General features: G+C 60.5%; 11 protein-coding genes across 11 annotated transcripts; 5 read left to right on the top strand and 6 right to left on the bottom strand.

Moving 5' to 3' along the window:
* Positions 1-74: 74 nt before the first annotated feature.
* Positions 75-4,973, bottom strand: B0H18DRAFT_1191033 (uncharacterized protein; the record flags this gene model as incomplete). Its single annotated transcript, XM_048036042.1, has 7 exons — positions 75-1,422; positions 1,473-2,047; positions 2,098-3,255; positions 3,314-3,434; positions 3,483-3,671; positions 3,724-4,287; positions 4,549-4,973. The coding sequence occupies 7 exons, from the start codon at positions 4,971-4,973 to the stop codon at positions 570-572; spliced, it is 3,885 nt and encodes a 1,294-aa protein (XP_047890450.1). The 3' UTR covers positions 75-569.
* A 2,701-nt stretch (positions 4,974-7,674) lies between these two features.
* On the bottom strand, positions 7,675-9,076 carry B0H18DRAFT_582832 (uncharacterized protein). Its single transcript, XM_048038667.1, has 3 exons — positions 8,596-9,076; positions 8,368-8,523; positions 7,675-8,264 (listed from the first exon to the last, which is right to left on the bottom strand). Exons 1-3 carry the CDS (start codon positions 8,859-8,861, stop codon positions 7,961-7,963), a joined length of 726 nt encoding a protein of 241 aa, XP_047890449.1. The 5' UTR covers positions 8,862-9,076; the 3' UTR covers positions 7,675-7,960.
* A 1,988-nt stretch (positions 9,077-11,064) lies between these two features.
* On the bottom strand, positions 11,065-11,214 carry B0H18DRAFT_1023144 (uncharacterized protein; the record flags this gene model as incomplete). Its single annotated transcript, XM_048029620.1, has 1 exon — positions 11,065-11,214. A coding segment is annotated over one exon (150 nt), but the record flags the coding sequence as incomplete, so codon positions are not given.
* A 70-nt stretch (positions 11,215-11,284) lies between these two features.
* On the top strand, positions 11,285-13,575 carry B0H18DRAFT_1023141 (uncharacterized protein). The gene is made up of 8 exons (XM_048029619.1): positions 11,285-11,437; positions 11,489-11,951; positions 12,006-12,218; positions 12,268-12,434; positions 12,498-12,519; positions 12,580-12,725; positions 12,761-13,500; positions 13,554-13,575. Exons 1-7 carry the CDS (start codon positions 11,387-11,389, stop codon positions 13,274-13,276), a joined length of 1,578 nt encoding a protein of 525 aa, XP_047890447.1. The 5' UTR covers positions 11,285-11,386; the 3' UTR covers positions 13,277-13,500; positions 13,554-13,575.
* Positions 13,560-15,396, bottom strand: B0H18DRAFT_1086308 (uncharacterized protein; the record flags this gene model as incomplete). The annotated part of the gene is made up of 8 exons (XM_048032021.1): positions 13,560-13,898; positions 13,951-14,001; positions 14,056-14,158; positions 14,217-14,380; positions 14,506-14,906; positions 14,958-15,029; positions 15,082-15,299; positions 15,347-15,396. The coding sequence occupies 8 exons, from the start codon at positions 15,394-15,396 to the stop codon at positions 13,560-13,562; spliced, it is 1,398 nt and encodes a 465-aa protein (XP_047890446.1).
* A 1,571-nt stretch (positions 15,397-16,967) lies between these two features.
* Positions 16,968-18,204, bottom strand: B0H18DRAFT_956908 (uncharacterized protein; the record flags this gene model as incomplete). The annotated part of the gene is made up of 6 exons (XM_048042515.1): positions 16,968-17,120; positions 17,180-17,315; positions 17,366-17,499; positions 17,549-17,726; positions 17,784-17,878; positions 17,932-18,204. The coding sequence occupies 6 exons, from the start codon at positions 18,202-18,204 to the stop codon at positions 16,968-16,970; spliced, it is 969 nt and encodes a 322-aa protein (XP_047890445.1).
* A 1,436-nt stretch (positions 18,205-19,640) lies between these two features.
* On the top strand, positions 19,641-21,000 carry B0H18DRAFT_1023123 (uncharacterized protein). The gene is made up of 7 exons (XM_048029618.1): positions 19,641-19,749; positions 19,802-20,034; positions 20,086-20,116; positions 20,152-20,260; positions 20,339-20,506; positions 20,545-20,694; positions 20,743-21,000. The coding sequence occupies exons 2-7, from the start codon at positions 19,933-19,935 to the stop codon at positions 20,900-20,902; spliced, it is 720 nt and encodes a 239-aa protein (XP_047890444.1). The 5' UTR covers positions 19,641-19,749; positions 19,802-19,932; the 3' UTR covers positions 20,903-21,000.
* A 347-nt stretch (positions 21,001-21,347) lies between these two features.
* B0H18DRAFT_582604 (uncharacterized protein) lies at positions 21,348-22,731 on the bottom strand. Its single transcript, XM_048038665.1, has 5 exons — positions 22,616-22,731; positions 22,444-22,554; positions 22,134-22,379; positions 21,994-22,057; positions 21,348-21,930 (listed from the first exon to the last, which is right to left on the bottom strand). Exons 1-5 carry the CDS (start codon positions 22,639-22,641, stop codon positions 21,469-21,471), a joined length of 909 nt encoding a protein of 302 aa, XP_047890443.1. The 5' UTR covers positions 22,642-22,731; the 3' UTR covers positions 21,348-21,468.
* Positions 22,732-23,166: 435 nt separating this feature from the next.
* B0H18DRAFT_582726 (uncharacterized protein) lies at positions 23,167-24,303 on the top strand. Its single transcript, XM_048038666.1, has 4 exons — positions 23,167-23,353; positions 23,402-23,619; positions 23,674-23,745; positions 23,794-24,303. The coding sequence occupies exons 1-4, from the start codon at positions 23,304-23,306 to the stop codon at positions 24,219-24,221; spliced, it is 768 nt and encodes a 255-aa protein (XP_047890442.1). The 5' UTR covers positions 23,167-23,303; the 3' UTR covers positions 24,222-24,303.
* A 377-nt stretch (positions 24,304-24,680) lies between these two features.
* B0H18DRAFT_880763 (uncharacterized protein) lies at positions 24,681-25,127 on the top strand (the record flags this gene model as incomplete). Its single annotated transcript, XM_048040797.1, has 2 exons — positions 24,681-24,722; positions 24,771-25,127. 2 exons carry the CDS (start codon positions 24,681-24,683, stop codon positions 25,125-25,127), a joined length of 399 nt encoding a protein of 132 aa, XP_047890441.1.
* A 223-nt stretch (positions 25,128-25,350) lies between these two features.
* On the top strand, positions 25,351-26,244 carry B0H18DRAFT_880758 (histidine phosphatase superfamily; the record flags this gene model as incomplete). Its single annotated transcript, XM_048040796.1, has 5 exons — positions 25,351-25,409; positions 25,461-25,480; positions 25,541-25,749; positions 25,797-25,826; positions 25,879-26,244. 5 exons carry the CDS (start codon positions 25,351-25,353, stop codon positions 26,242-26,244), a joined length of 684 nt encoding a protein of 227 aa, XP_047890440.1.
* Between the last annotated feature and the right edge of the window lie 81 nt (positions 26,245-26,325).

The raw sequence follows: 26,325 nt of genomic DNA, 5'->3' as shown, positions 1-26,325 counted from the left end.
CGCTGCAGACCGTAATCAATTAACGACGCACCTGCAGGACGCGGAAGTCTGCTCGCTCAGTGCTTATGCTATTGGACGTCCTTCGCATCTATCAGAGTGTACCAAGGGACGGGCCGGATGTGAGTTCAACTGGCCCGGCGATTACGACGGGAATGACTGCCCCGACGGACACGGTTTGAGAGTCGATCTATCGTAACTGGCAGTGGCAGTGGCACGCGTGAGTGGCTGGATGCGGCGGAGTGGGTCATCGAGCAGTTCCTGCATGTTGTGCAATGTCGACGCGCAGAAGGTGTAGGCGGAGCAAATAATCCATGGAGCACATTTAGGGAAGCCCAATGTCGAGAGGGTGATTGACCTCGAGTGCGCTCGGATTGGCGAGGCTCGACGCTACACGCGCGTAACATCGCGCCTTTGCCGGTGAAGATTCCCAATAGGCTATGCTACTCATACATGATATTCGTAACTATCGTACATCTCATGGGCTATTATAACCTGACATCCTTCTCCTATCCTACCTGCAAACGACTGTCCCGAGAACAAAGAGTCCCATGCCATCGTGTCGACCGGGCTCATGTCCTACGAACGATCTTACCCTGTTTCTTACGCTTCTTGCCCTCCACCGCAGGCGGAGGCGGCGGGTCTTCGTCCACGAAACCCGCTGTCAGGTCATCAAACCTCTCCGCTTCCTCTACTGCAAGCTGGTCTTCCGCCTCCCAGCCTTGCCACAGACCGCCCACTGTGTGGTCGTCCTCGACCGGCAGTGGGTCCATATTACTCGACGGTGTCGAGATGCTCTCACCCGAATCGCCTCCGCCGCGTGAATGCGTATAGGACATGCCTTCGTCCTCCGGTACGGACGAAGGGATGGGACCATTGGCACCGATGAAGTCGTCGTCTTCTTCGTCAAATTCCAGAGGCACAGGGAGGTCGGCATCCGGTCGGGCGGCGAGTTGCGGAGAGCGGACACGACCCATCTCGCGGCGAAGTCGCGTGAGACTGCCGGACATGCTATCGCTCAGTCCAGCGGCGACGTGTCGGATAGGTATCGCATTCTTCAGAGAGCGCGATGACGCGCCCGGCGCGCCATTGGGGAACATCGGCAGGACAGGTAGAGATGGACTAAGCTGAACGATATCTCCGGCGAGAGCAGAGGCCAGTGGCTCGTCGAACGACGAGGACGCACGGCGACCAGCACGCGAGTCAAGCATGAATGTAGCATCAAAGCCGCTCGGGAACGCGTTCACTTCAACCTCTGCACGGACTGCGATCCGCGTCGACGGCACTTCGAAATTGTGCCGACGAACAAGGGCATGGTAATCCTCACCAAGCGCATGGAATGCGAACTGGTGTGAGAGGTAGATCGACCGCGGCAGAGTCTGGGACGAGCTCGAGTGCGTCGACAGCTCCGCGCAGGACAGCCAGCTACGACGAACATCAGTGACCGCGCCCGATATCGAAGTATCAAGACTTACTCAGCTCTCTGAGGACGATCCCGCCGGTATGCACTACGCTTCTGAAACACCACTTGCCTGATTTCGCGCCAATCGGCGGCTCGTCTGAGGTTCCAGCTGCCCACTCGGCTCTCTCGCGCAGCGAGATGCGTAGGCTCTTCCATCATCTGCGAGAGCCCAGACTTGGCTGCGTTGCTAGACGACGACATGCCGAGTCGCGCAAGAGAGCTAGGTCCCGGGAGCGACATGCTGGTAGCCCCAGGCAATAGGCCCGACGCTGATTCTTCATTAGCGCGTTCCACGAAGACTCGTCGCAAGCTCAATGTCGCATCCAAAGCGTCGAATATGAGCATGTCCTGGAAGTTGGACGGCCTCCGTGGTTGTCGAGCGGGAGATGATGGCGCGAGTGAGTGGATTGACGACGGCGAGGATGACGCAGAAAACGTCGGGGCCATAGGAGGGAGGAGATTGGATGGAAGCGAGTTCTCCGAGGAACGGATGAACGTGAAAGCCAAGGGCGGTGCCTGTATCTCAGGAAGAGGTGCCTTGTCCCCTCGCAAACGAATGACAGGATGGACTTCCGTAGACAGAGCAAGCTACACGATTCGTGAGTATTTCGGCTGAGAACAAGAATCAAGAGACTCACCGGCGTATGAGGATCAAACACCCTCGCACTAAGATGGCTGGCCTCGTCAGGAACGCCACCTGTCGGGTTGACAGCGAACACATGTACCGTACGCTTGCGTGTTCCCATCGCAAACCAACGCCCATCGTTCGCCCAATCTAATCCATCAACTACAGCAGACGTACGCCCTCGGCGAAGGTTGTACAGGTGCCACGGAGGTGCGAAAGACTCTTCGCCGTCCGTATGAGAAGTTGTCCGCGAACGGTCCGACGGTTGAAAATCATCGGTGCCCTTGGTGGTCTTGTACGTGTCGTGCGACGATCGAGGCGCGGAACGCGATGTGCGAGCAGGGGGTCCGAGTCGGTAGATCTTCGCACTATGGCCGTCTTGAGCACAGACGGCCAAAGATGTACCATCTCCAGAGAAGCGCAGGTTGCTGACGCACTGTCGCTTGGACGCAAGGAAGTCCGCAATCCTGCTGGGACTCTCTGCGGAGGCCAGTAGCGGCTGCAGGTCTACGACGGTCACGTTGCATCCCGACGAAGAAGACAAACGATGTAGGGGGGAGAACGCAGGCAGGCCTCCGCGATTGGGAGCGGATTCTTGTGACGGACGGACGTCGTCAGCTCCGGCAGCTGCAGGTGCGCTGCGCGAGAACATGGTAGAGAGGCCCGCGGGCGCGGGCGTAGGTCTTGGGATGCTTGACTCTGCAGCAGCCGCGGCCGCGGCAGTAGCGATACCTGCCCGTGCGGCAGAAATCGCCATCCCGCCCAGAGATCGCATGCCACTCAAGACGTTGCCTCCGAGCTTTACCGCTGCGGTTCCAAGATCCGCTTGCGTGATGTTGAGCCTAGAAGTGCCGTCCGCGCTCCAGCTAGATGGGTGAACGGTGCCCTTGGGGCCACTAGACGGTGGAGGGGAATGCAGCCGTGGGACTGGCGACGCAAACGCGAGAAGACGCCCGTGCAGTGCGTAGATGGGCTGGGGTATCGAGGTTGAAGTTGAGAATGCTGTGGTGGTGTTGAGGCTAGGTTCGTAGTGTTTGTCTAAGTCTAATCGTGGAGAGGTGGGGGTTACTGAGGGCGCGGCAAAGGCGACAAGTGATGTAGACGGGATAGTGTACAGATTGGTGAGCGTGTAAGACGAGAGAATGTGTAGAGATGGAGGTTTCGCAGTGCCCTGTGAGTCGCCCCATTCAGACGAGAACAAGCGAGGCCACAGGATTAGAGTAACCCACCAGCACAACAAAGTCAGCGGACGATGAGAACGATCTTAAACCGGGCAGATCAATCCGTTTGACTACCGTATGGGTGCGAAGCGAGTAGACCACAAACGCGCACTGGCCACCGTTCCGGGATCTACGAACAATCAGACGCGAAGCTGAGCATACTTTACGAAAGACCTACAAGATGCCAACGAGCGGACGTTGATCGCGGAAGGCGTCATCCCGTACGTTGCGCGGGAGCGGCAGCACACCGGCGAACTCGACCGTGCCCCACCGCGCGTCGGTCAAGTTGAGGACTTCGGCAACTGAACCTAAATTCGTGCAGTCCCAGATCTGCAGACCGGCCTTGTAACCCATGAGCAGGAGACGCCTGCGGGCGGATTCATCAGCCTGACGCACACTACAGTTTGGCTCAGACGCACCTTGGTGCTATTGAATCGCTCTCGACGAGCTGATCCCAACCGGCCCATACGATCTCCTCCTTCTCGTTGACCGCTGGATAACGCGTCGGAGTGGCTTGGGACAATTCCTCGTCCAGGTCGAACACCGCAGCGTCATCGCCCAACACACGCTGGCCCGCCCAGGAGGAGAGGTCCGGACGAGGGGAGCCAGCGGCATCGCTTCCCTGCCGCTTCCACGTGCTGGAGGTGTTGGACGCGCTGCGTTCGCGCTGAGCGGGCACCGGAGACATGGAAGGAGTGAGGAAGCTACCAAAAGATAAAGGCCGAGAGATGCGGGGTGGGGTCGGCGAGGCAGACGGAATAGGTATCGAAGTCGGGATGTAATTGCGGATCGTGCGCGAGAAGGACTCCAGGGTTGTCGGTTCACTACAGAGGTTTGTCAGTCGTCTGTAGGACAGTCTCTGGAGTGGCAGTCGATGAGAAAGAAGTAGTCTACGAGAGTCATCGCTGGCGGTCTCGGAACACGTGCGTACCGGCTGCGATGCATGCACCAACTCTGGGGCACGGCACCGAAGGAGCGAGGCTCTTCATAGAGATACCAGGCCATGGCTCAGGCGTAGCACTGCGTTGGAGACGCGAACACCAATCAAGTGACACTCATTGCGTGCGCGCCTGCGGACAGCATACAGAGTCGAGCAATGAGTAGGCGTTGTATGAGCACCGATAGAACGCGGTTCACGCAGCACGGCACCGTGTCACAATATCACATTAACACTCGCCTTTCCCCCCGGCGTACAGCCTCTGATCACGGATACTGTGCCCCACTGATGATGATGATGTACGTACCGAGCAAGCATTGGAGACCTTGTATGGCCGACTTGATGGTCCGTGAAGCCAGCGTTCTGGGACAGTGCATCGTTCCGCGGCAGCAGCTCGGACGTGCGAGAATCCGGCGACAAGGCCTGCCCCGGGAAAGCTGGTACCTGTGCTCGGACGTCGGGATCATCAGGCGGATCGTCCTCACCACTGACGCGACTGAAGAGCGCGTCGATGGCGCCCGCGTCCCGTCGCGACGCGGTACCTCCTATTCCCTCGGGCGCGGGTTCCGGATAGAAGTCGTTCTCGGGCGGAGGCGAGGACCAGTGGGCGGGCGGCTCTGAGTCGTAACTGGAGGCAGCAGGGGGGCTAGATCCCGGGAGCGGTGTATATAGGTCGGACTGGTGGGTGTTGCGTGAGCGGGGGATTGCATTGCGCTTGGGCCGTGAGGGCATTAAGCAGGACGGAGTACGTTAGTAGATGCAGAGTGGTGTACAGATGCAAGGAGACGAGAGCGCGACGACAGACAGATACGGGTAAGTTATATGCAAGACAGACGCAGAATAATACGGGAGGCTGGGAGGTATGGTCGAGGTGGTGGTTGCAGCCGGTGGAGGACGACAAGGAGCAACACCCGCCCGTCTGCTGCTCCCCCCGAGTCACGTCTGCTGCCCATTAGCCGCCCGTAGTCGTACCCCGCGACTCCCCGATTTGGGCACCCTCGACAATCCCAGTGCCACCCCCTTTCGGCTTCCCCTCATACGCAGCCCACCCAGCGACTATTCAATGGTAATGTTGTCTTTGAGGTACTCGAAGCACAGCCGGGCACGATCCACCCTATGCATGTCAGGCCCTTCACCTGACCGATTACTGAGGGAGTACTACCAACTTGGTACCAACTTCATCCCGTCTGCAGTTTAGAGCCCGTTCAGCAACCACGAGCGATCGATTCTCGCGGGCGTTTCTCCCGCCAGATGAACAGAATCGCTCAGAATCGGTTTCGCCAGCTTTTTGCCCCCTTGCCGGGCTGCCGAACGTGCCGACGCGCCTCGGAAGCACCCGTTAGCAACGCGTGACTTTTGTTGATCACTGCCATCAGCCCGGTCGAGGCCTCTGCCAACCCCGCTGGTCCCATCACGGTCCCGCCTGCTCCCCGCCATGTCGTGCTCGTCGAGCATGACAATGAGCGGGACATTCTCACGGCCTCATCTAGCCTGCGTGCCACCCATAACCTACATAGATGCACTGCCAATTGCTTCAGAAGCGTGAATATGCCATTGCTTTTTTTATATACAGGCCCTACGAGAAAATAAGAGTCTATGCTCGTCGTGAGCGACGGCGAGCAAGCCCTCGCCAGCGACGCGATGGCTGACAACGGGGACGACTCAACGGGCTCGCAAAAAGAAACACGTGACTCAGTGCTGAATAAGCAAGGGGAGATGTCCGAGCGGCGAATCAATCTGCGCTCGGATGTACCCAGATGCCGAAGAAACACTTTCGAGAAGCGGACCGAGAATCGATCGCTCGTGGTTGCTGAACGGGCTCTTACTCGCGTGGTGTCACGGAGACCCAGATTGCATTCATAGAACACACTCACATCTACTTATTATCTCCACGACTGTTTGTTTGTTTACTGTTCCCGTTTATCGTCATGTGAGGGCGAAGCCCTACGTAGAGTCAAGCTAGTCACGGTGTGTAGGTATGTAATCGTGGGTTCGCGCCGTGTGTCTAACAGTGCATTGGCTCGTCTCCACGACTGTCGCGTAATGCTCTCCTCAGAGCCCCCCGCCCGGTCTCTCTACTCCCGACTCTGCGAATGCTGAATAGCGCTTTTCTCAGCACAAGACGGTACAAACGGGGTCCCCGCTTTCGTTGTCTTGTTGATACGCATGTCTCGGACGTATGTCCTGAGGCCAGGTAGGTAATGTAGCGCGGACCGCCACTATTCTACGCAGCAGAAAATATTATTGTGGATGAGCACTGCGACATTGAAGTCCGTCAGACGTATTGTACACCCGTAGATCTCGAATTCCATGTAAGGCGCAACTCACAGCCCGCCGAAGCCGTAGTATTGCTCGCAGGTACATCTGCGTCGCCCTGTGTCAATTAGATGGTTGGACTTTGCTGCGACTCGCCAGCTCCGAATATCATCATAATCACGGCGCATAAGTACCGCCGCTGCACGGTCGAGGAACTCAGGCCGTTGGTTACATAGGGATCACACCGCTGAGGTTCCCGAGAGTAGACGCACTAGTAGACGATGTCCGCCGTATCTTTCTGTAATATGCAAGGCGGGCTTGCGCATCAGGATTTTACGACTTGAGCACGGCAGAAGGGACACGACGAGCGAGATCATGCTAAAATCAGCTTCGCATTCCGTAGCCGGCGTAGACGTACTATGACGTGAAAAAGAATACTTGCCCGGACCACTAGCCAATCGCCGGACGGATGTAGCGCCAGAAGCCTTCGCCGGGGACGACCTGACAACACAACCTGGTGAGTGGCTCAAGCAGTTGGGTGAAAGATGGAGCAGCCGTGTCGAACTTTCCTGAGTCGCTGAGATGATCAGCGAAGTATCATATGAGACACAGCGCACCAGCGTAGAACAGCAGTGGTAGCCACGGGCGCAACGAGAGCGACCGGTTTCTGCGTGCGCACACGTCGATGCAGGTCAAAAGCGATGTGGGCGGTTGTGTCGGCAGATACTTGCATTTTCGAGCACCTCCCTCTACCTCGATGCGTCCCAGTAAAGGCCGACCGAGTACCAGCCTGACAAACAGTATGGATAACCAAGGTCGATACGAGTGGTGCCGTGTCCCTCAGACGAAACCACGCCAGAATTTACCTGCGGGAGCCGGGAGCTACCAGTGATTGGGCGGGCAGTGACATGGAGGTTTCCTGTGTAGAGCGAGCCGCGAAGACGATGAGTTGATGCGCCGTGAGTGTGCCTGGTATTAAAGCAAACTTGCCGCCTGCGGCGGCCTCACGGAGGAGATTCGTCATAACGGTTTGCTAATTATACGGCCTTCATGGAGCGGGCGTAGACAGAGCTAGAGACGGCGCGATGCACTGACAGTCTTTCGGCAGCCCCAAGGTCTATCCTAGCTCGCGGACGAGGGGAAGGGGCGCCGCAACGCCGTCTCGACAAAGTTCCTGAGTTGGTCCGGCCCCAGACGCACAGAGTGCCACTGCCGCGCCGCAGGACGCCCTGCGTAGACGCGAGAGGCCCGTGTTCACGGCATGCTGGGGCCGATGATCTCCGGCCGCAGAACTCGCGAAGGCGGCGCGAGCGGCGAGGGAAGGGAGGAGGCAGTTGCGCAGGCGGCTAGAGAGCGCGTCGGACGCCAGGGGCACCCTGGAGCGGGAGAAGGGGACGCGTGGGCGGGTGGGCGGCTGGGGACGAAGGTTTGTGCGCGTGTCGAGGGCCGGTGCACGCCCGACGTCATCGTCGTCCGCGAGGCTGGCGGCGAGTGGTCGCAGCGGAGTTGGCCGCCGGTAGGGCTGGTAGCTGGCTGCGGCCAATGGCGCGTCGGTGAGTCAGCGTTCGGGAGGCTAGAACCACGCACAATCTGACCGTCTGCTGAGGCCCGGTCCGCGGGGTTGGGCAAAGATTGTCGCAACCCGTTGGCCGGTCCTGCCAAGGCGGTGAGTAGTGTTTTAGATTCAGCTGGCCCGAAGTCGGCCAACGCTTGTTGAATGTGTCGTGTCCTGCGGGTTGAGTAGCCGGATTCCGAGCGGGCAAGCCGCTACGCTGATCGTGGCGATCGGCCGGCGCGTCAGTGGCTGCATTGTCGATCGGGGAGAGAAGTGCGCGGAAGCAGAGCCGTCTGCGCACACGAGGCTACTTACAAAGACGAACCCCGGAGGGGGGGACGCGACTGCAGTGGGAGGGAACGAGCTCGGGACGAGGGAGACCGGAAAAGCGGTACAGGCTGGTGGTGGGGAGGCATGAGCGGAGGGAAGGGATGGGTGATCAGGAAGGGCACAGTTGGAAGCCCTCGGGATCTGGTATCGCGCATGGCGGCAACGAGGCGGTGGGGAGGCTATAGCGAGCTGACAGCGCGGTGGACGCTCAGCTTGCTTCCACCCTGCTTCCACCACGGGCTCTGTGGCACAGAGACGACGACGCGGCCGAAACGGGCTAGCCGGGCGCCAGCGGGTGTGGAACGTCGATGGCAGGCCCGGCGGCGCGCGGACGCGGCTGTGGTCAACGGAATACAAGAGCAGCCCACGGCGGACGGGATTCTCGCCCCGCTAGCGACGTGCTGCAGGCACATGTGGCGGCGGGGCGGAGATGAAGAGACGCGGGCGGTGGGAGGGAAGGATGGGAACACGCTGAGCATGTCCCGACGCAGCAGGGCGCACAAAGAGCCTACAAATTCGGAGCCACTACGGGGGCACGCCAGGCGCGTGGTGGCCTCGGGGGCCTGGGGTGGCGCCAGGGGCCGCGGTGGGCGTGGTGGCGGGGTCTGTACAAGGCGCGCGGGATGCGGCGGCAGTGGAGGACGGAGGGCCCAGAAATATACGCATTGGGTGGTGTGGCCACCGTGTAATGCACCGTGCACGTGCGGCGGCGGTGGAGATGGCGGAGGGATAAGGCGGTGGGTGTGGGCGTCTGGGAGCCTCGCGGCGGAGGCGTTGTGATGGGCGGGGACGCGCCATATGGCCACCAGCGATCGCATGGCACCGATCGGCCTCTCGCCCGCCCACGCACCCAAACAACCCGCGGCGCGGCCATCGCGACGCGTCCGCTCGCCGCCAGCGTTGCTCGCCGCGTTGCCGTCGCCGCGTCGCCATCACCGTCGCCGTCGCCGCCGCCGTTGCCACCACAGGCCGTGCGCCACAGGCCCGGCGGCGGGCGGGCCGGGAGCCGGTGCGGGACAGGGCCGATCGAGGGAAGCACGCCGGCGGCCGGGAGAGAGGGCGGCCAGGCACGCGACGTGCCCGGGGACGTGCGAGCGGTGATCAGCGCCGCAGCGGCGTGGGCGGCGCCGGCCTTCCATTCGAAGACACGTGGGCGGGAGACGTGGGACGGCATCTCGGGAAGATCGGATGAGCACGGTCGCCTGGTCGCCTGCCGCCCAGACAGCGAGCGCGCACCGCCAGAAATAGAAGGATGCTCGCCTGCCTCCCCATCGCCCGACCATCGCATCCGGCCCCCGGCCACTGTTCGGGCACCGCCCGCCTGCGCGATCGCCTGCGCGCGATCGGCGGTCCAGCCCGTGCGGCGCGGTGGCAGCTCCGTCGCGGCAGATGATGGGTGGATGCCATCTTGCCGCGAGGCTCGGCGCCGTCGTCTATCACGGCAGGGGGGCGCAGCGGGTGGGCGCAGCTGTGCGCGCGCGCGTGCCTGTGTGTCGGGACGGTTGTGGGGTCGACAGATCGAGCGAGAGGACGTTACGTACGGTGTGAATGCCCGAGATGGATCCGGCGCGCGCGACGCAGGCGCAGCGGGGGCGAGTGGCCAGGCACACGCCGCCGCGGGCAATGCGGGTGCCGCGCAGGGGGAGGCGGTGGGCGAGCGTGCGTCCGTCCGAGAAGGCGGGTCGCGACCGAGGTCCGGGCGGTCGATGCGGGTGGTGTGACCCCGCGCGGGCCGCCGCCATGAGGCGGGCAGGAAGAGAGCACGATGCCGTACGCACTGCGGTGGCTGGCGCCGGCACCGCGGCCTGGGCCCGGCGGACGCTGACGTCGTGTGCAGCGCTGGCGACGGCGACGACCGCGTGCATCAGGCGACCGCGCAGACGCCGGGCGGGCGTGGCGGGGCGCGACAGGGTGGCCGGGGGCAGGGCGCGGAGCCGAGGGGAGAGGGCGGGAAAACAGGGGACGCGGCCGAAAGAGGCAGGCGGGGAGCCAGGGGACGCCTGGTGGTCGCGGGCGCGCTCGCCCCGCAGCCAGCCAATCAGCGCGCGGCCCCGCCCGATCGGGGCAGCGCAGCCACCCGCGAGCGTGCCGCACGCATATCACGACCGCTCAAATATCCTCCCGCCGCAACGGCCTCCCATTCCGACGCCGCCCCCGCCCCTCTCCCCTCTCCCCTCCTCGTCGCGCCCCGCGATGTCCTCGTCGCCCCGCCCGCCCCCGCCCGCCCCCGCCCCCGTCCCCGTCCCCGTCCCCGTCGCCGCCCCCCGGCCCGCTCCCCGCCCGCGCCGCCCCCGCGTCCGTCGCCGCAAAGCCGGCGTCGAACGGGTCCACGCCACTCGGCACCCAGTCGCCCGCCCAGCTCGCCGCCCTCCTCTCCGACGCCCTCCGCGACGCCGACGGCCTCCGCCACGAGCTCTCCCGGGCCCGCCGGCGCGCAGACAAGGCGGAGCGGCTCCTCGCGCACCTCACCCAGCCCGCCGCGTCGCCCACCCAGCCCCGCCCGCCCGCAGACACGGCCTCGCCGTCCGCCACGCCCGCGAACGGCCAGCCCCAGCCGCTGCCCGAGTCTGCCGTCAAGGCCATCCTCGACGCGGAGGCACGCGTCGAGCGCGCAGAGGTCGCCCGCGACGACGCCGAGGCGCGTCTCCGCGTCATCCAGGACGCCTGGACCGAGCTCAACCACTACCTCAACACCATCGAGGTCCGCGCAGCCGACGCCCGCATGTCCTTCTCCCGCATCGTCGCAGACGGCGGCGGCCAGCTCGTCCTCGTCCCCGTCCACGCCGCGGGCCCCTCGTCCAGCCACCCCCACTCCCAGCAGCACCACCACGCCCTCCCCCCATGAAGTCCCTGCCTCCCCGCACCACCTCCAGCCACCGCCCCCCTTTCCGACCCTCCCCCGCCCCCGTCCCCAACGCCACCAGCCGCGTCCGGCCCCGTTCAGGCAGCCTCGACGGCTACCCGGAGGCCTCACAGGCCCCGGAGGCCCCCACCGCCCAAGCGCATGCGCGGCGAACGCGACCCCGTCGACCGCCCGCGCCAGTACAGCGTGTCCGTGAGTAGTCTTCCGCGCCTCTCGCCCGCTCTGTCTCATGCCTGCGCCCAGCCGTCCGCCTCCCCGCGCTACAGCTACATGAACGGCCGCCACGACCCCGGCCTCGTCCCGCTCCAGCACTCGGGCAGCGCGAGCGTGCCCGCCCTCCACCCCTACTACAGCGCCTCCAGCCAGCCGTCGTACCGCACGCACTCGCACCGTGAACGCGACGACTCCGTCCAGATCCGATACGTCGACGCCTCTGGCCGCCCGACCCACCACTCCCGCCGCCGCGGACGCTCACGGTCCCCCCACTCCCATTCGAGGAGCCGCGAGAGCTCCATGAGCGTCGACGAAATGCTCCTCGAGGCGACGACGGGCGACGACCACGACCGCCAGGGCGTCCTCATGGGCCGCCCGCACTCGCAGTCGCTCACTCACCCCTCGCAGCAGATGCCCATGCCCCGCGTGCGCCACCGCTCCCAGTCTCCCATCGGCCGCGACTACCTCGCCGTCCCGCATTCCCGCTCTCGAGGTGCGTCCCATTCGTCTGCCCACGGCCCCCTTCACCCATCCGCGTCCTTCGCAGGTCCTGGCGGCGGCTCCCCCGGCAGTGGCGGTGTCTCGCCGATCCCGGGGCATCCAGGCGCAGGCGGCCCGCTGGGCGCTCCCGGCCAGATGCAGACCTACCAGACACACATCTTCGCGCCGCCGGTCACTGGGGCGCCCGTCAAGAAGAGCAAGTTGTCCGGCGCGGCCAGCTCTGGCAGCCTCGGCCCCAACGGAAGCGTCCTTACCCTCGGTACGTGCAGCTCATCTCGCGTCCCGCCACTCCGTGCTCATCAGCCCAGGTCCCAACGGATCTGTCATTTCGGGCCCATCGGTCATGGGCGGCGGCGGTTTCCCGCCCACAAACGCCCAGGGGCAGCGCATCTGCCGCCAGTGCGGCCTGCCAGGGCGGTACAAGGAAGGGAAATGCGTCGAGAAGTGGGGTCCAGGGCCCGAAGGCCCGGGCACAGTGTGCGACCGGTGAGCCCGCCTCATGTCTTCCCACCGCACGCCTGGCTGACGCGATGCACAGCTGCCGAAAAAAGATGAAGCGCGTCGAGCGGCGCGGCACCATAGACGGCCAGCTCGCCATGGGCCTTTCCCACCACCACCAGCCCCCGCGGCAATCCATCCGTCCTCCCACCACCACAGCACCCTCAACGGACATGGTCCCGGCCCCGATCGCTCCCTGCACCGCACGGACACCCTTCCCGCTTCCCACCCCTACTCCCATTCCCAATCCTCACGACACTCGGCGGGAGTTCATCCATGACGTCGCCGTATTCCCGTCACGAGCGCGTCCGTGAGGACGTGAGAACGCAGCCAGCGTCCCCGCCGCCCGGCCACTTGGGCTCGCAACGGTCTCCCCCGACACCGCCGTACATCGCCACGCTGCCTGGCGCGTCTGTCGGCGACGACGACGACGCGTACGAGATGGAGCGAGACCGCATCCCGCGGCCCAGGGGCTCCCGCGGGCAGAGCCCCGCCGGACGGGCGCCACACAACCATCGATCGACTGACCGCAGCAGCTCGCTCAGCAACTCGCCGCCGCTGAACGGCGTCCCAAACGGCGTTCCGCTGTCTGCGCGAGGATCGCCGAGAGGCTCTGACGGCTCGCGGGCGAGCGGTGGCAACTCGCGGTCCGACGCCGACATGGACGCCGACGCTGATGCCGATGCCGATGCCGACGCTGACGCCGACGCGGAGGTCGATGCGGACGCGGACGCGGATGCCGACCTGCTCGAGGCGGTCGACGCGGCCGAGGCGAACAACTCCAACGACGACGAGTGGCTGAAGAAGGAGGAAATGTAAATACATGTTTTTGGGTCTCTCCTGGTATCATCTCACGAACTGTGCCGTCGATGCTCTGTAATAATATTCAATCCATATGTCGTGCTGTATGAAGTAGCTAGATTGTTTTGATGTCATTGTGCTTTCGTTTGCAGCTCATTCATTCGCTGTCCCGGCGGTTTTCGCTCAAGCACTCGCCATCCTCAAGCTTCAAGATACCTCGTGTGCTGATGCGAACGACTGCGGTAAATGGCCTGCTCTATTCTCCAGCGTCGAAATCTCTCTAAATGTGCTCTAGTGGTCGTCACTCCGCCTGGACCTTCTGCGCGTCGACATGCAGGAATTGCTCGATGGCCCACTCCGCCACATCCCACTGCTCGTCGAACGATTCGCGCCACTGCCACTGCCAGTTCCGATAGATCGACTTCCCGAGCTGCTCGAGCTGCTCGCGCTCGTCCAGGCACTCGTTCCCGTCGTACTGGCCGGGCCAGTTGAACTCGCACATCCGGCCCGTCTCGCGGGCGCGCTCGAATATCGTGTTCGCGAACGAGAGCCGGACGCTTTGGTAGATGCGGAGGACGTCGTGGACGCGGTCGAGGGTCGTGAGGGGGTGAGCGAGCAGTCTTCCGAGAATGTACGCGTCCTGCAGGCGCGTCGTTAGTTTCGAGTGCTGCGACGCGAAAATTTTGACGCACTTCGATGCTTTGTCCAGCGCCGGCACCGAGGTGAGTCTCCATCGCATGCACCTAGTAGAGCACCGTTCAACGGTCGTTCCAGCACATCGAAGCCGCGAAACGTACGGCATCGCCCAGCAAGGCTGCCCGACCACGAACGGAGAAGGGTAGTCCTGATATCATGTTGATGACCCAACGAGTGGGTTTCTCGACGCACTGCGAGTGGACCCTCAACGTGCGCCCAGTGATTCGTCGCGGACTCTACGTACCTGGGTCATGTCCTGGACCTCTTTCTCCCAGCCGTCGAAGAGCTCCAAATCTCTTCTTTGGGGGCTTCTTCGGCCGACTTTCCTTCATATATGGTCCCCTCCATCTCCGGCCTCGTTTTGAATCCGATCCAATTGATGAAGCCTCCGTGCGAGACCGGGTAGGAAACGACATGCTGTCGCCTCTTCGTCAGCCTGTATATCGCGTCGTCACGGTGGTTCTTACCTTTGACTTGCCAGAATACTAGCGATGAGGTCGGTTACGATAATGAGTCGGGTACGTCACAAATGGGAGGCTTTCTACACTTACACATAAAGTATACCGGAACCCTTGATGCTCGGGGTCAATCGCCCTGAGCTTCTCGGTCGGTATGAGGGCTCTGTAGGTGATGATGCCTGTCCACTTTGGCGTCGCCGCAGAGCATCTCGGACAGTGCCCTCGATCGACCTCCGCGGCGCAGTCTTGTCGGTGAGCGGCGTCGTACATCGACATGCGCACAGCTGACTTGATACCATCAGCTCCGATAACGACGTCGGCCTCTGCGGTCGTCCCGTCGGTGAATTGCAGCTCGTAGTACTTGGTGTCTCCGTAGCCGTCTACGACCTCGGTGTAGCTGACCAGTCTCTTTCCCATACGGATAGAATATGACTGTGGTACGTTCTGGAGGAGCACTTGCACCAAATCGGCGCGGTGCATCGTGGATGATCCGTCTTCAGTCTCAGTTGTCAGCGAGCGGAAATTCAGTAAGATCGGAAGCCTACAAGGCAGCATAACCGTGTAATAATTGTAAGTGTCGTTTGTTCTATCGGCACGCCTGTACACAAAACCAGGACCTCAAGTCAAGGCTGTAAGTACTACACGGTACATTTTCTACATACCACTCACCGATCGCTTTGACAGGAGGTCTCTCGGACGCACGAGCCAACTGGTCGTCGATTCCCAGCAGCTGCATGACTCTCCAAGTCCGCTGCCAAACGCTGATCCCTGCACCGAACACCGCCATCTCAGGTTGTCTTTCGTAGATGGTGACTTCAAGGGGTGAGTCCTTTTGTTCGTACTTCCCGAGCACTGTAGCGAGTGCCAGTCCTGCTATACCCGCGCCGCTATGCGCAGATTCAGCAGTAGACACCAATATCGCAATGAGACTGACCATATTGCAACACGGAATCGCGGTTTCGGACTCGTCGCTGGAACTCCCATGGTCGTACAACACAGCACTCAGCTATGGCTCATCGGACATTTAAGGGATAAGATAGGCTGGCAACTCTCTCATTCTTCTCGTTTCTTGCAAAGAGCTCTGCGGAGCTGGCTCGCGGGTGACCGTTTCTGCCGTTTTGGCGGCCTGCTTTCCCTCGAAGTCATACACACCGATTCTTCGTGAAGATGCTCTCGAGTACTAAGACCCGGGTCCCTGTCACAACACCTGCCTGCGCCCCAGTGCCTCTGGAACTAAAGGCTACGGACGGGCAAGTCAGTGTGCAGCGCTCGTTGCTGGGTTGAACGACGGTGGACAGACCTGCGATCGACAATCAATGGCTTCACACGACGGCAGAGAATAGCGCCGCTTCACATGGCGGCTCGGTGGCGAGCTATGCTCGCACGAATCGCCCGAGCATGTTCCGTGAGTTCAGTTTTTGTCAGCTTGCGTTGTCTATCCGGGGATCCATTGACGCAAGGGTGGGAGGGTACGGCACCACGTCGGCGTGCCTTAGCATGTGGATGGGATCTATTCCACCAGCGCTGGGACACGCCGTACGCCGGGGCCGGGCTGTGCGCTCGCTGACCAAGTAGTGCCTTCTATCATGACAATCGGAAGAGGCGGGACGCCTATTCTGCGGTACCACGGGTCCCGAACGTCGACGCTTAGGATCAGTGCGACGAACGAGGCAGGGAAAACGGTCCATCGTCGGGACAACATGCTTCTGATTGAAAACCTCACCGTGTACACGCGGGCCGTCATGGCAGAGATGGGCTGCATACGGCCTGCGACCGTCCTGACAGCTGAACGTCGTACTGGGCTTCAACCTCGCATTCACAAACGACGGTGAGCGCAAGCAGGGCGAGGCCGTGCCATATGACACTAGAAAGGATACCATTGAGCCATTGTACGGTCACATTGAGTCTGTATGCGTGCCTGCTCACCTTGCACACATTCCGTCCGTCGCATACCTTTCATTCACATGCACAGATTGGACGAATTCACAGAGTGCTAGTGACCCTCGGATAGCATACACAATCGCAGTGTCGCACACAACGCAGTACCAAGCTCCGGCTAACCAGCAAAAGAACGCCCGAGGTATGAACCAGACGATACCAATTAAATTGCAACATGACATACATGAACAAGTAGAACAAACAGGGTATCCATCAGACATACGCCCTACTCGCTGGCAAGTCCCCATCCGGCCCCAAGGGGCGCGGACGAGGGACGAACCAAACGTCCTCGCGTCGACCGAAGTCGACCTGTGCTCTGCATAACGAGCGGGCGCTGTTGTCATCGACTGGACAAGAAGGATGTGGCACGAATAAACGTGCGAGACTCGAGTTAGTACCTATAAAATAGATCCTAGCTGAGTATGTTCTGAGGCTTCCGGTTGTCGAGGCGAGCGTTTTATAGGCGGTGAATTCAGGGCAGGGCAGACATGCGAAAAAAATTGATCTTGGAACGGTCATGTGATGTAATAATACACGTCTGTGGCGACCTCATCGCGCGCATAGTACCCAGATAATGTACATGTCCCGTACATATACAACGCCAGCCGAGGGCGCGCCTAGTACCAGTTGTGCTGAGGTTCGTACCCGAGCTCCTTGCGCGCCTTCTCGATGCTGAGGAGCGTGTCGTTCGAACCTTTCGTCGGCGTGTAAGGGACGCCTGGGAAGCACAGCGGCACGATCTCCGAGTTCGGCTTTCGCATCGTCGTGTTCTGCGGAATGCGATGTCAGAATGGGATCATATGTACGTGATCTTCCAGGCGGAGCGCACCGAATTCGCAATGAGATACTGGTGGTGTCCGGTTGCCTTCGACTCGAGGCCCTTACGGATCGCCTGTGCACCATCGCGAGCGTCGATGTACCCGAACAGGCTACCAGCACAAGCAAAGTCCCAGCCGAAGTGCCACCTGTCCGTCAGTTCTGCGGTAAACGCGACGACAGACCCGCAGACACGCACTTCCATTTCCGGAGCTTCGGGTCGTGCTGCCAGCCGTCAAAGTCTTTGTAGTCTTCCAGCGCCTGTACGTTTGAGAAGCGCAGGGAAATGACTTTGGTGGTCGGGTCCCATCGGCAGTACTCCTCCGCCATTACCTGCGGACTTTGTCAGTTGGCGTCGGCTTAGGGACGAGCTACCTGGTACCTCTCCGACGAGCTTGCTGAGCGAGTACGCGCTCTCTGGGCGACGCGGCGAGTTCTCGTCGACGGGAATATAATCTGGGATCCAGGGTGCAAACGGGAGACCAAGGAGCGTCTCGGAGGAAGCGAGTACGAGGTTCTTGATGCCGAGCTTGCGCGATGCCTCAAGGATGTTGTACGTTCTGTGGAGAGCTCAGGCGTCAGGGAAACGAATGTAGATGTTGCGTATTGAGACGTACGCCATGACGTTCAGCTGGAACTGGGTAGAGGAGGCTGCCATACCAGGAGCCGGCAAGGCCGCAAGATGCACGACGGCGACTGGAGCCTTGTATTTCTACGCCACGCTATCAGTGGGTCGTGAGCGGTGACGATAACGATGCAGCTCACCGTGTCAACCTCGATGAGGTTCTCCATGACCTGACCCATGTTCTCGAGGTCCGTGTACATGTAGATGACGTTCTTGGGCGCGTCTTTGGGCGGAGGCGCGCGGTCGATGTTGATGACTTGCCAGCCATGCTGCTGCAGGTCGACGACGGTGGCACGACCGAGCTTTCCGGAGCCGCCAGTGACGACGACGACGGGCTTTTGGGGCGCGGCGTCGAACTCGTCTTGCGGCACGGCGAGGGCGCGCGTGGCGGTGAAAGAAAGCGGGGGCGACATTACGACGATAAGCTCAAAGCAGGACTAGCGCGTACGCAGTGGTTCCTGTGTGGATGCCGAGAGCGATAGATAGGCCAAGGGCAGATGTCTACGGGCGTTGAAGTGCCGTGGCGCATATGTAGGTCGAGGGCGCAGAGACATCATTCCGACGGTAGCCCGTGGACGCTCGCGTCGGTCCGGAATGGACAATACGACGGTCGGAAAGGGGCCGCAGAGTGCTGGAGGATGAGGAACGATTTGAAAGCAGCGAGAGAGTGCAGCGTCCCATGACCCCTGCGCAGGCGGAGGGTGGCTCTGTCGCCGCTTTCGGATGCGTTCGCGAAGCGAGCGTGTGAGGCGCTGTGCGGGGGAACTCTCTGGGCGAGTAGATGAGCCTGCTGAGGGTGTCGCCGAGAGAGGGCTGCGGGGAGGACTGCAGACTGGCCCGGGAGAGAGGCGGAGGCGGCGGGAGAAGAGGATCGCTCGAAGGGACCTGCCTTGGACTTGCCTGAAGCGGACATGCTACTCACCGCCGTCTCCCATCCGACCCAACTCTCTCCCTGTCTCTCACCACCATACCCTTCATCTCTATCGTCCCTCATCACCCGCCTCGCCCTCACATGTCGCACAAGGATGCAGGGTTCATCGTATCTTAATCCTGCGAGTGCCCTGTTCAGCACCTCGCCGCCTCCATCTCCGCACGACTTCGCGCTTCACGCGCAGGCTGCGCTCACCTCGCAACATCGCCGTCGTTCGCCTGCCATCTTTGCTTCTGCACTGCGGCTCTCGCTCGATCTATACAAAGCAATCTCTATCCAAGTACTGTCTGTCGGTGGAGGCTTACACTGCTGAAGCCCAGCTGCAGCGGTCGTGTATGTAGCATCTTGGGCTATTTCTTGAATCGTAAGCAACCTATGCGTCCAGGGGACAATCCAATAAATGTGCGCCCCAACACATCGTTCTTCTTTTACCTCGTTGTAACTCGATGTTTCTACTTACAGATGCTGGTATTTGGATTCGCTAACGGAATCGGGGGCAAGTATCGTCCGATGCCGGGTAATCAAGGTCTCTGGCCGGGCCCACTCCTTCACTTCTCCTTCGTGGAGTTTGTTTCAGATCCCACGTTTACTGCTACTAAGAATCGATGATTAGACATTCGGCTCATCATGCATCGTGGCGTCCGCGGGGACGCAATATCACAGCATAAGTAGGCGCATCGTGGACATCATGCCCCATGCTCTCGCTGCAAGCGTCACCGAAGCTCACAGCAGCTCTCAGCTCAAGGAGATGTACGCCCCCAGTCTGGCAACCGTTACAGAAATACTCTATCACTGCTCATCATCCGCTCAAGCTGTCCTAGCAACGAGTGGCGCAACAATGTGTGGCAGTGCGGTCCCATTTCCTTCCCGGTCGCAAGTCTCATCAGCGACGTGTATCCGTTACTCTTTGACGCGACCCTCCACCTGTCGGCATGGTCTCTCGTGCCTAGTACGCGAGGCCTTCCCATCCATATCACGGTGCGCGTCCCCTTTTCATTCATCGGAAGAAAGCCGACGCGGTCTCGTGGTGAGTGACCTGCATTGAGTAGCTATTGGATATCAACCCGCCCGATGCGTAGTGAGCGCCACCTAATACTTACCGAGCTCCATTGTCCCTGTGGCTACCGGGTGTAAGGCCACCGCTGTCTCCTCTTGCGCCCATCCAAGCACACAGCTTTTACCCATCCACCTAGCTCAGTCCTATATCATCATGTGGCCATTCTCGTCTCGCTCAGCCGAGCGAAAGTATGTCTCGCTCATGTTCAAGGCAACCGCTTGCTATGCTAGCTGGGATCCATTGAGGCCTGTCAACGTAAGTTTGCTCGGACTGTGGCCTCCACTACTATGCTCATATCTTCTCCAGATAGGTGATTACGGCAGACTACAAGACGACGGTTCCTTCGCGCCGCATGGAAACATTTCGACGAAGGCCTCGCAGCTCAGTACAAAATCGAAAAGCACGCACAGGGAGAAGATGAACTTCGTTACATTGTGTCTGACAACGGCAATGAGATCTCCATAGCTCCGGATGTAAACGTGTACGCCGTGGTTTCACCTCTCGCAACCTGTCTTTCATTTACGACGACCCCCGCAGATCGTTGGAAAGCATACTGAAGGCCACATCAAACACAAGATTGCCTTCTCCAAGGTCGTGGCGCGCTTCTCGCCATGCTCCGACCACACCTTACCACCATCACCTACCCCGGGCGACTTTCTCGCCTTCTGGCTGCCCAGCGTGACTGGAAGGACTTTGTCCTCGTGTCCGAAGTCTACACCTGTCACTCGTACGCCCGCTTCCTCACCTCACACGCGTCGAACGAAGTTACTGTTGGCTGGGCGCGAGCGTCCCCCTCGCGGCTGCAGTGGGCGTGCCGGTCAATGTGGGCGGTGATATAGACGTAGAGTGGCAGACCGACTCTCACGGCGGAGATTGGAAGTGTACGCAGCACGAACTATTCGAGAAGCGAGAGACGTTCTGAACGCGGACCACGCGAAACGTGGGGCGGGAGGACGAGAGTAGGCCGCTTTGTTACCCGCTCTTCAAGCTGGTCGCGCTTCACCGGCCCTTCGGATCTCCTGTCTCTACTGTTCGAGCGTTCGATTTGAGCTTCCGGTCGCACTGCCCCTTGGATGAAGGACGAAGGAGCGAGGAGGAAGACGGAATGAAGACGACGATGTAGCCTGCAGAAAGAGGAAGAGAAGGTGCCAAAATGGTCTTGCAGAGCCTTGTTCGGACATTTGTATCGAAGATTCGGCAGGTATCGGGAATGTAACGGAACCTGTATGACCCATCCTACATGTAAGTAGATCAGTGATCATGCGTTTCAACAATATCGAGTCGGATACCAGCAGGCTACATTCTCTCGTTCGAATTTGTAGCGACGCCACACAGTGGCTCACCTATGCCATATGCCATGACCATGAAATTAAACTGCGTAATCGACGCTCGCCCTGCCCCGCCTCAACACCCTCGCCAACCACGGCCACCTCCCACGCGACGGTAAGTGCATCACCCCCGCCGTCCTCGTCCACACCCTCCGCGCCGGCTACCACCTCTCCCTCCCTCTCGTCTGGTTCCTCACGGCGCACGGCGGCTTCTACCTCCTCGGCCAGCGCCGCAAGCGCATCTGCCTCCGCGACATCAGCCGCCACAACTACATCGAACACAACGCATCCCTCGTCCACCCCGACGTCGTCTACCGCGAGTACGCCCCCGTCGACGTCCACGAGCCCGTGCTCGACGGCCTCATCCGCCACCCCAGCTCGGGCGACGTGGCGGAGACCCTTTGACCGATGACCGCGCCGCGCCTGTGGTTGCTTCGCCGACGCCGCTGGGTACCCGAGGAGCCGCGTGACGCGGAACAACACCCTCGCGTCGAGCGCGTCGTCCGACGGCGTGCCACGCACGCCCCTCGACGTGCCCCTCCCCGTCACTACTCTCGGCGGCGGCGTCAAGGAGACCGTGTATCAGATGCGGGAAGAGGAGAGTATCTTCGACAGGATCGAGGAGCGTGCGCGTGTGGTCGAGGTCGCTGAGTGAGTGGTGTCGGCGGTCGAGGTCGGGGTACGTGACCTCCCTCCCCGCCTCTTCGCGCGCCTTGCGGATGTCGAACACGGCGAGGATGTTGGCGGCTGCGAGCCACACGCTTCTGGAGGCGAACTCCTTGCCTGGGCAGATCTTGTCCGGGATGCCGATGGCTGGTTGAGTCTACGAGAATAGATCGGTAAGTCGTCTTGTGCAAGCGTCGCCGTAGGATCAGCCTGGACGTACCGAAAGTTGCCGGACAGCGGATTGGTTACCTGGCCATGCTGCTGGTCGAGGATGTCCCGCCGGTCTGCATGCTCGAGCGGAGCACGTCAAACGTTGGCGTTTTACCGGTGAGTATTTGATATATCAGGAGACTGTTCCGCTCACCTTTGGTTTGGGAGACGTCTCGGCGTGCTGCCTGGGTCTTCGCAACCTGTGTTCGGCGAGTCCCTAAGCGCCGCCGGTGTGGCTGGTCATCCCGGACGGGCCTCTTTTGATTCGGACGGACAATGGATCGGTGTCGCGCGAAGGCTAGGTCAGCGCGTTGCGCCGCCCCTCGGAGATGTTCCGGGGCGTAGCTTGACTGATTCGACCCGACAAGCGATAGTCGTGGAACGCCATACATCACGCTGGGTGATTGCACCGTGACAGCGTGAGCAATTCACTCATCATGCGGGTCGGACAAATACTGACTGTGCTCCGTTGTTCGACCACACGCCGTCCAGAGTGATCTTCTCATCGAGCCGCTCGCGTCCGAAACAACCAGCAAGCCCGTACGAGTTGCTCTCAAACGAACATGGTGTTCTGGAGGTGCCGCAGTCTCCATGGGTGAGTCACGATTCTCGGTAATGTCCGTGCTACTCACCGTATCTCGACCCGCGAACAGCCCATAACGCAGTCAGTCCCTTTTTGCGCCGTCAGGCAGGGCGAGCTGGCGAGACGCGGGTCAGTTAGCTAGCGACTGACACGCCAAGTGCCTGGGGCACAAGGGTAGTGTCCAGAAACGGACGCTGCTGTCCGAAGCCCCTACTCATCATTCTGTGCGCCGCGCGAGCGCGCCGAGGGGCGGGAATTAACAGCCAGCCAATGGGGCTGCGTCCAACGTGTGAGATACCGACGCGTTGCGAATGGACATCACGTCAGAACGTATCGAATTCAGTGAGACCACATATAAACTCCTGGCGTGCATATCCGAACCAAATTGGGGGGTCCTCGGAGTCGGGTCATGCTCGGTGGATCGTTGCCAGTGACAGTCTTCGGTGTCATACTGGGTTGTGAGTCGCGGCGGAGGCTCTTTCGTCGTCTTCACAAAAGGGTGAGCGCTCCAGCAGATTTGTGTCGAAGAAGCAAGGAAGAGTGCAGTACTACTGCAGCTGGACGTTAGCGCCGCAGACTCCCGCGACATAAACCCCTCTTCGCAGAACAGTCAAGCTATTATTGCCCAAACACTTCCAGAGAATGGATTCGAAGCCGGGTGCACTGACTGCGACCGATAGTGTCAGGATCTATAAGACCAGCCGGAGTCGAGGCTACTGAAGTCATATCGCAACGCAATGGGAGCCCCACCTGCAACAGCCACTCAGAGACTGCGCATCGCGATCTGGTCAGTTCCTCAATTGCAATCCAGTAGCAATGCTGATTCACGTTACAGCGGTGCCGGCATAGGAGGACTCGCTCTCGCAGTCGTGCTCGGTAAATTTGAGCGACCCGAAGCACCAATTGAAGTCAATCTCTACGAGAGGTACCCCGAGATCGCCATGCTTGGTGCTGGCATATCGGTCTGGCAACGGACATGGCGAGTTATGGAGCTGCTCGGTTTGGACAAGGAGTTGTCAGATGCGGCGGAAAGGCCGCCCAACAAGACCATGGGTAAGCGTAGACATGCGATGCTTGACTTGCGGACAGCTGTTGACGATTGCTCAGGACCTGGGTTCGTCTACAGGCGGTCTGATAGGACGGAGGACAACTATACGTTCTATAGGATCATGATGCCATGTGAGTCGCTCTATCTTCGCAATCACAGCATGCTGAATAAAGTGTTAGACGGGTCATCCAGCATGCACCGAGCCGACCTGATACAAGTTTTGTCACGGAACGTCCCCTCGAGATATACGACGCACTGGCGTAAGAAAGTTCTCCGGTACGATGAGATCCTCAACGATAAGGGGGAAGTTTCCCATCTCGAACTCCACTTCGAGGATGATTCAACGGCGGAGGCAGACATTCTGATTGGCGCAGACGGGATTAGGTCTACCGTGCGCACCTCCATGTACGATATCGCACATCGACGCGACTGTCCCGACACTGTTGATCGGGCCCACTGCCTGCGCTGCTCACCGGCGACGCCGACATGGGACGGGGTCGTCGCGTATCGAACTCTGGTGTCCACGGAGAAGCTCAAAAAGATCAACCCCGAGCATGATGCGTTCCGATCCACCCTCTGCGTACGTGCTTTGCATGCGAGTTCGTGATTGCAATTAGGTGCTCATGGGCAACCTTTCTAGTTCGCAGGGAAGTTGAAGGTGAGCAACCGATGTGGCAAACAAAGGAGACTCACTCATGGCACTTGCATGTTGTCTCCTACCCCGTATCCCACGGGAGCTTCATCAACCTCGTGGATACGATACGTATTCTGGACGCGAAGGCACTCAATATGAAGGATGCTGGGCTCAGTCCGTGCCCAGCGAAGAGATGGCAAAGGTGTACGAAGGATGGGAACGCGAACTTCACCGTTGTTCGAGGTGGTCATGTCTCCGGAAGTCGTACCATAGGGTGTGACTTCTATCCATGCATGGAGCCCCGACACGTTGGGTACTCAACGTGGTCGCCGTTCTGCGTGACGGAGCGGGTTGCACTCCTGGGCGACTCGGTAAATTAGGCCCCACTTTCTTTCTGTGAATGCAAACGCTGACAGCAAATAGATGCATGCCATGGAATCGCACCTTGGCTCGGGCGCAGGCCAGAGCATCGAGGTAAGTCTGCTGATGTGACCACCTTGCCATGAGTTGACACAAACACAGTCGGCGTACATACTCGGACGGCTGCTCACACACCGACTGTTCTCCATGGAGCGAATTCCGGAGATTCTACGCATCTACCAGAGCATTCGTTTGCCGTACGGGCACACGATCGTCCGGCGAGCTCAAGATACGGGCCGACACTGCGAATTCAACTTTCCGGGCGAGTACGACGGCAGCGAGTGCGCTGATGAACGCGAACGGTTGGAGGCGTTGGGTCGGAAGCTGGCAGATCAGTGGTCGTGGCAGTGGCGGGAGTCGTTTGATGAACAGTGGGACGTTGCGGAGGGGGCTCTTGAGCAGTTCTTGCATGCCGACGCGCAGAAAGGCGCAAACGGGGTAAACGTCCGCCAGGGTTAGGTTATAGACAGGGTTTCTGAATGGAGGTCCATATCGAACATAACGCACGTTCTTACAGTGACGGTCATCGGTTTTATACCAGTCATCTGCAAGATTTGTATGAGCTGCATAGGCTGAGTGGACGCACGGGTGGCACAGGAGCGCTGGGAGATCGATCGTGCGGGCTCTCTCCTCTGCGCACTCCAGTCCGCTGCTTGTCTCTCCCCACCACATCCACGTCGCCATGGTCAGAGCCACAGAGAAGCGCATCTACCTCACCCGCCACGCGCAGGCTGAACACAAGTAAGTCGTCCCTCCGTCGACACCTCCGCGGCACTCATACAGCCTGAGCAGCGTAGCGGATGACTACAGCAGTCCGTGATGTTCAAGCCCACGAGTACGGTGACGAGAGGCTCATGAGTTTGTGTTCGCAGTTCCCGACGCGCCGCTGACGGCACTCGGACGTGAACAAGCGCGGAACCTGTATGAAGACACGAAGGACACGATCCAAACGACGGCCGAGCTGCTGGTGACGAGCGGATTGCGGCGTACAATGTCCACTGCGATCATAGGCTACGCCGCTCTAAGGAAGCGGAGCGAGGCGGCGGGGAAGGCAGTCGTCGTGCTCCCGCAGCTGCAGGAGGTATGTACGGCCCCTTGTTTGCGTTGTTAGACCTGACAGGGCGTCAGTGCAACAACCTGCCGTGCGATACTGGCTCGGTGAGTGCTCAGAACATGAAGCCTCTGCACGACATATTGACAACGAACGCAGTCAAGGGAAGAGCTGGAAGCAGTACCCGAGTTCGCTGGCCTGGATCTGAGCAACCTGACGCCGGACTGGAACTCGAAGAAGGGGTTCTACGCGGGCGACACAGAGACGCTGAAGGCGCGCGCGCAGTGGAACCGCCGATGGCTGCGCTCGCGGCCAGAGCGGGACATAGTGGTGGTAGCCCACGGAGACTGCCTGCGGTACATCACGGACGGGGAGAACTCGCTGAAGCCGTGGGCGAACTGCGAGGTGCAGGAGTACACGTTCGCGGTGGACGAGGAGCAGGACGGGGAGGGGACGGCGTGGCTGGTGCCGGTGAAGAAGGTCGTCCAGGAGGGCGCGGACGAGCCGACGTCGTCTGCGATGTAGTGTACGTGTACTGTAGACGGTGTAAGTACATAGACGGTGTAGAGCGCGTATAGAGCAGCACTTGGACAAGAGTCACGTGCG

Source organism: Fomitopsis serialis, assembly GCF_022376445.1.
Source record: "Fomitopsis serialis strain Sig1Antser10 chromosome Unknown B0H18scaffold_65, whole genome shotgun sequence".
NCBI lineage: Eukaryota > Fungi > Basidiomycota > Agaricomycetes > Polyporales > Fomitopsidaceae > Fomitopsis > Fomitopsis serialis.
This window is presented reverse-complemented; position numbering and strand designations above follow the sequence as displayed.

Coding starts and splice junctions, on each gene's coding strand:
- B0H18DRAFT_1023141 (XM_048029619.1), top strand. CDS start 11,387: ATGCGCGGCGAACGCGACCCCGTCGACCGCCCGCGCCAGTACAGCGTG. Junction 11,438..11,488: donor CGCGCCAGTACAGCGTGTCC/GTGAGTAGTCTT, acceptor GCCTGCGCCCAG/CCGTCCGCCTCCCCGCGCTA. Junction 11,952..12,005: donor CCCGCATTCCCGCTCTCGAG/GTGCGTCCCATT, acceptor CGTCCTTCGCAG/GTCCTGGCGGCGGCTCCCCC.
- B0H18DRAFT_582832 (XM_048038667.1), bottom strand. CDS start 8,861: ATGCTCAGCGTGTTCCCATCCTTCCCTCCCACCGCCCGCGTCTCTTCA. Junction 8,524..8,595: donor TGGAAGCAGGGTGGAAGCAA/GCTGAGCGTCCA, acceptor GCGCGATACCAG/ATCCCGAGGGCTTCCAACTG. Junction 8,265..8,367: donor CCCCTCCGGGGTTCGTCTTT/GTAAGTAGCCTC, acceptor CGATCAGCGTAG/CGGCTTGCCCGCTCGGAATC.
- B0H18DRAFT_582604 (XM_048038665.1), bottom strand. CDS start 22,641: ATGGGCTGTTCGCGGGTCGAGATACG. Junction 22,380..22,443: donor TGGTCGAACAACGGAGCACA/GTCAGTATTTGT, acceptor GCAATCACCCAG/CGTGATGTATGGCGTTCCAC. Junction 22,058..22,133: donor GTCTCCCAAACCAAAGGTGA/GCGGAACAGTCT, acceptor TCGAGCATGCAG/ACCGGCGGGACATCCTCGAC.
- B0H18DRAFT_582726 (XM_048038666.1), top strand. CDS start 23,304: ATGGGAGCCCCACCTGCAACAGCCACTCAGAGACTGCGCATCGCGATC. Junction 23,620..23,673: donor GCCGCCCAACAAGACCATGG/GTAAGCGTAGAC, acceptor ACGATTGCTCAG/GACCTGGGTTCGTCTACAGG. Junction 23,746..23,793: donor CTATAGGATCATGATGCCAT/GTGAGTCGCTCT, acceptor ATAAAGTGTTAG/ACGGGTCATCCAGCATGCAC.
- B0H18DRAFT_1023123 (XM_048029618.1), top strand. CDS start 19,933: ATGTGGCCATTCTCGTCTCGCTCAGCCGAGCGAAAGTATGTCTCGCTC. Junction 20,035..20,085: donor ATCCATTGAGGCCTGTCAAC/GTAAGTTTGCTC, acceptor TATCTTCTCCAG/ATAGGTGATTACGGCAGACT. Junction 20,261..20,338: donor ATAGCTCCGGATGTAAACGT/GTACGCCGTGGT, acceptor AGCATACTGAAG/GCCACATCAAACACAAGATT.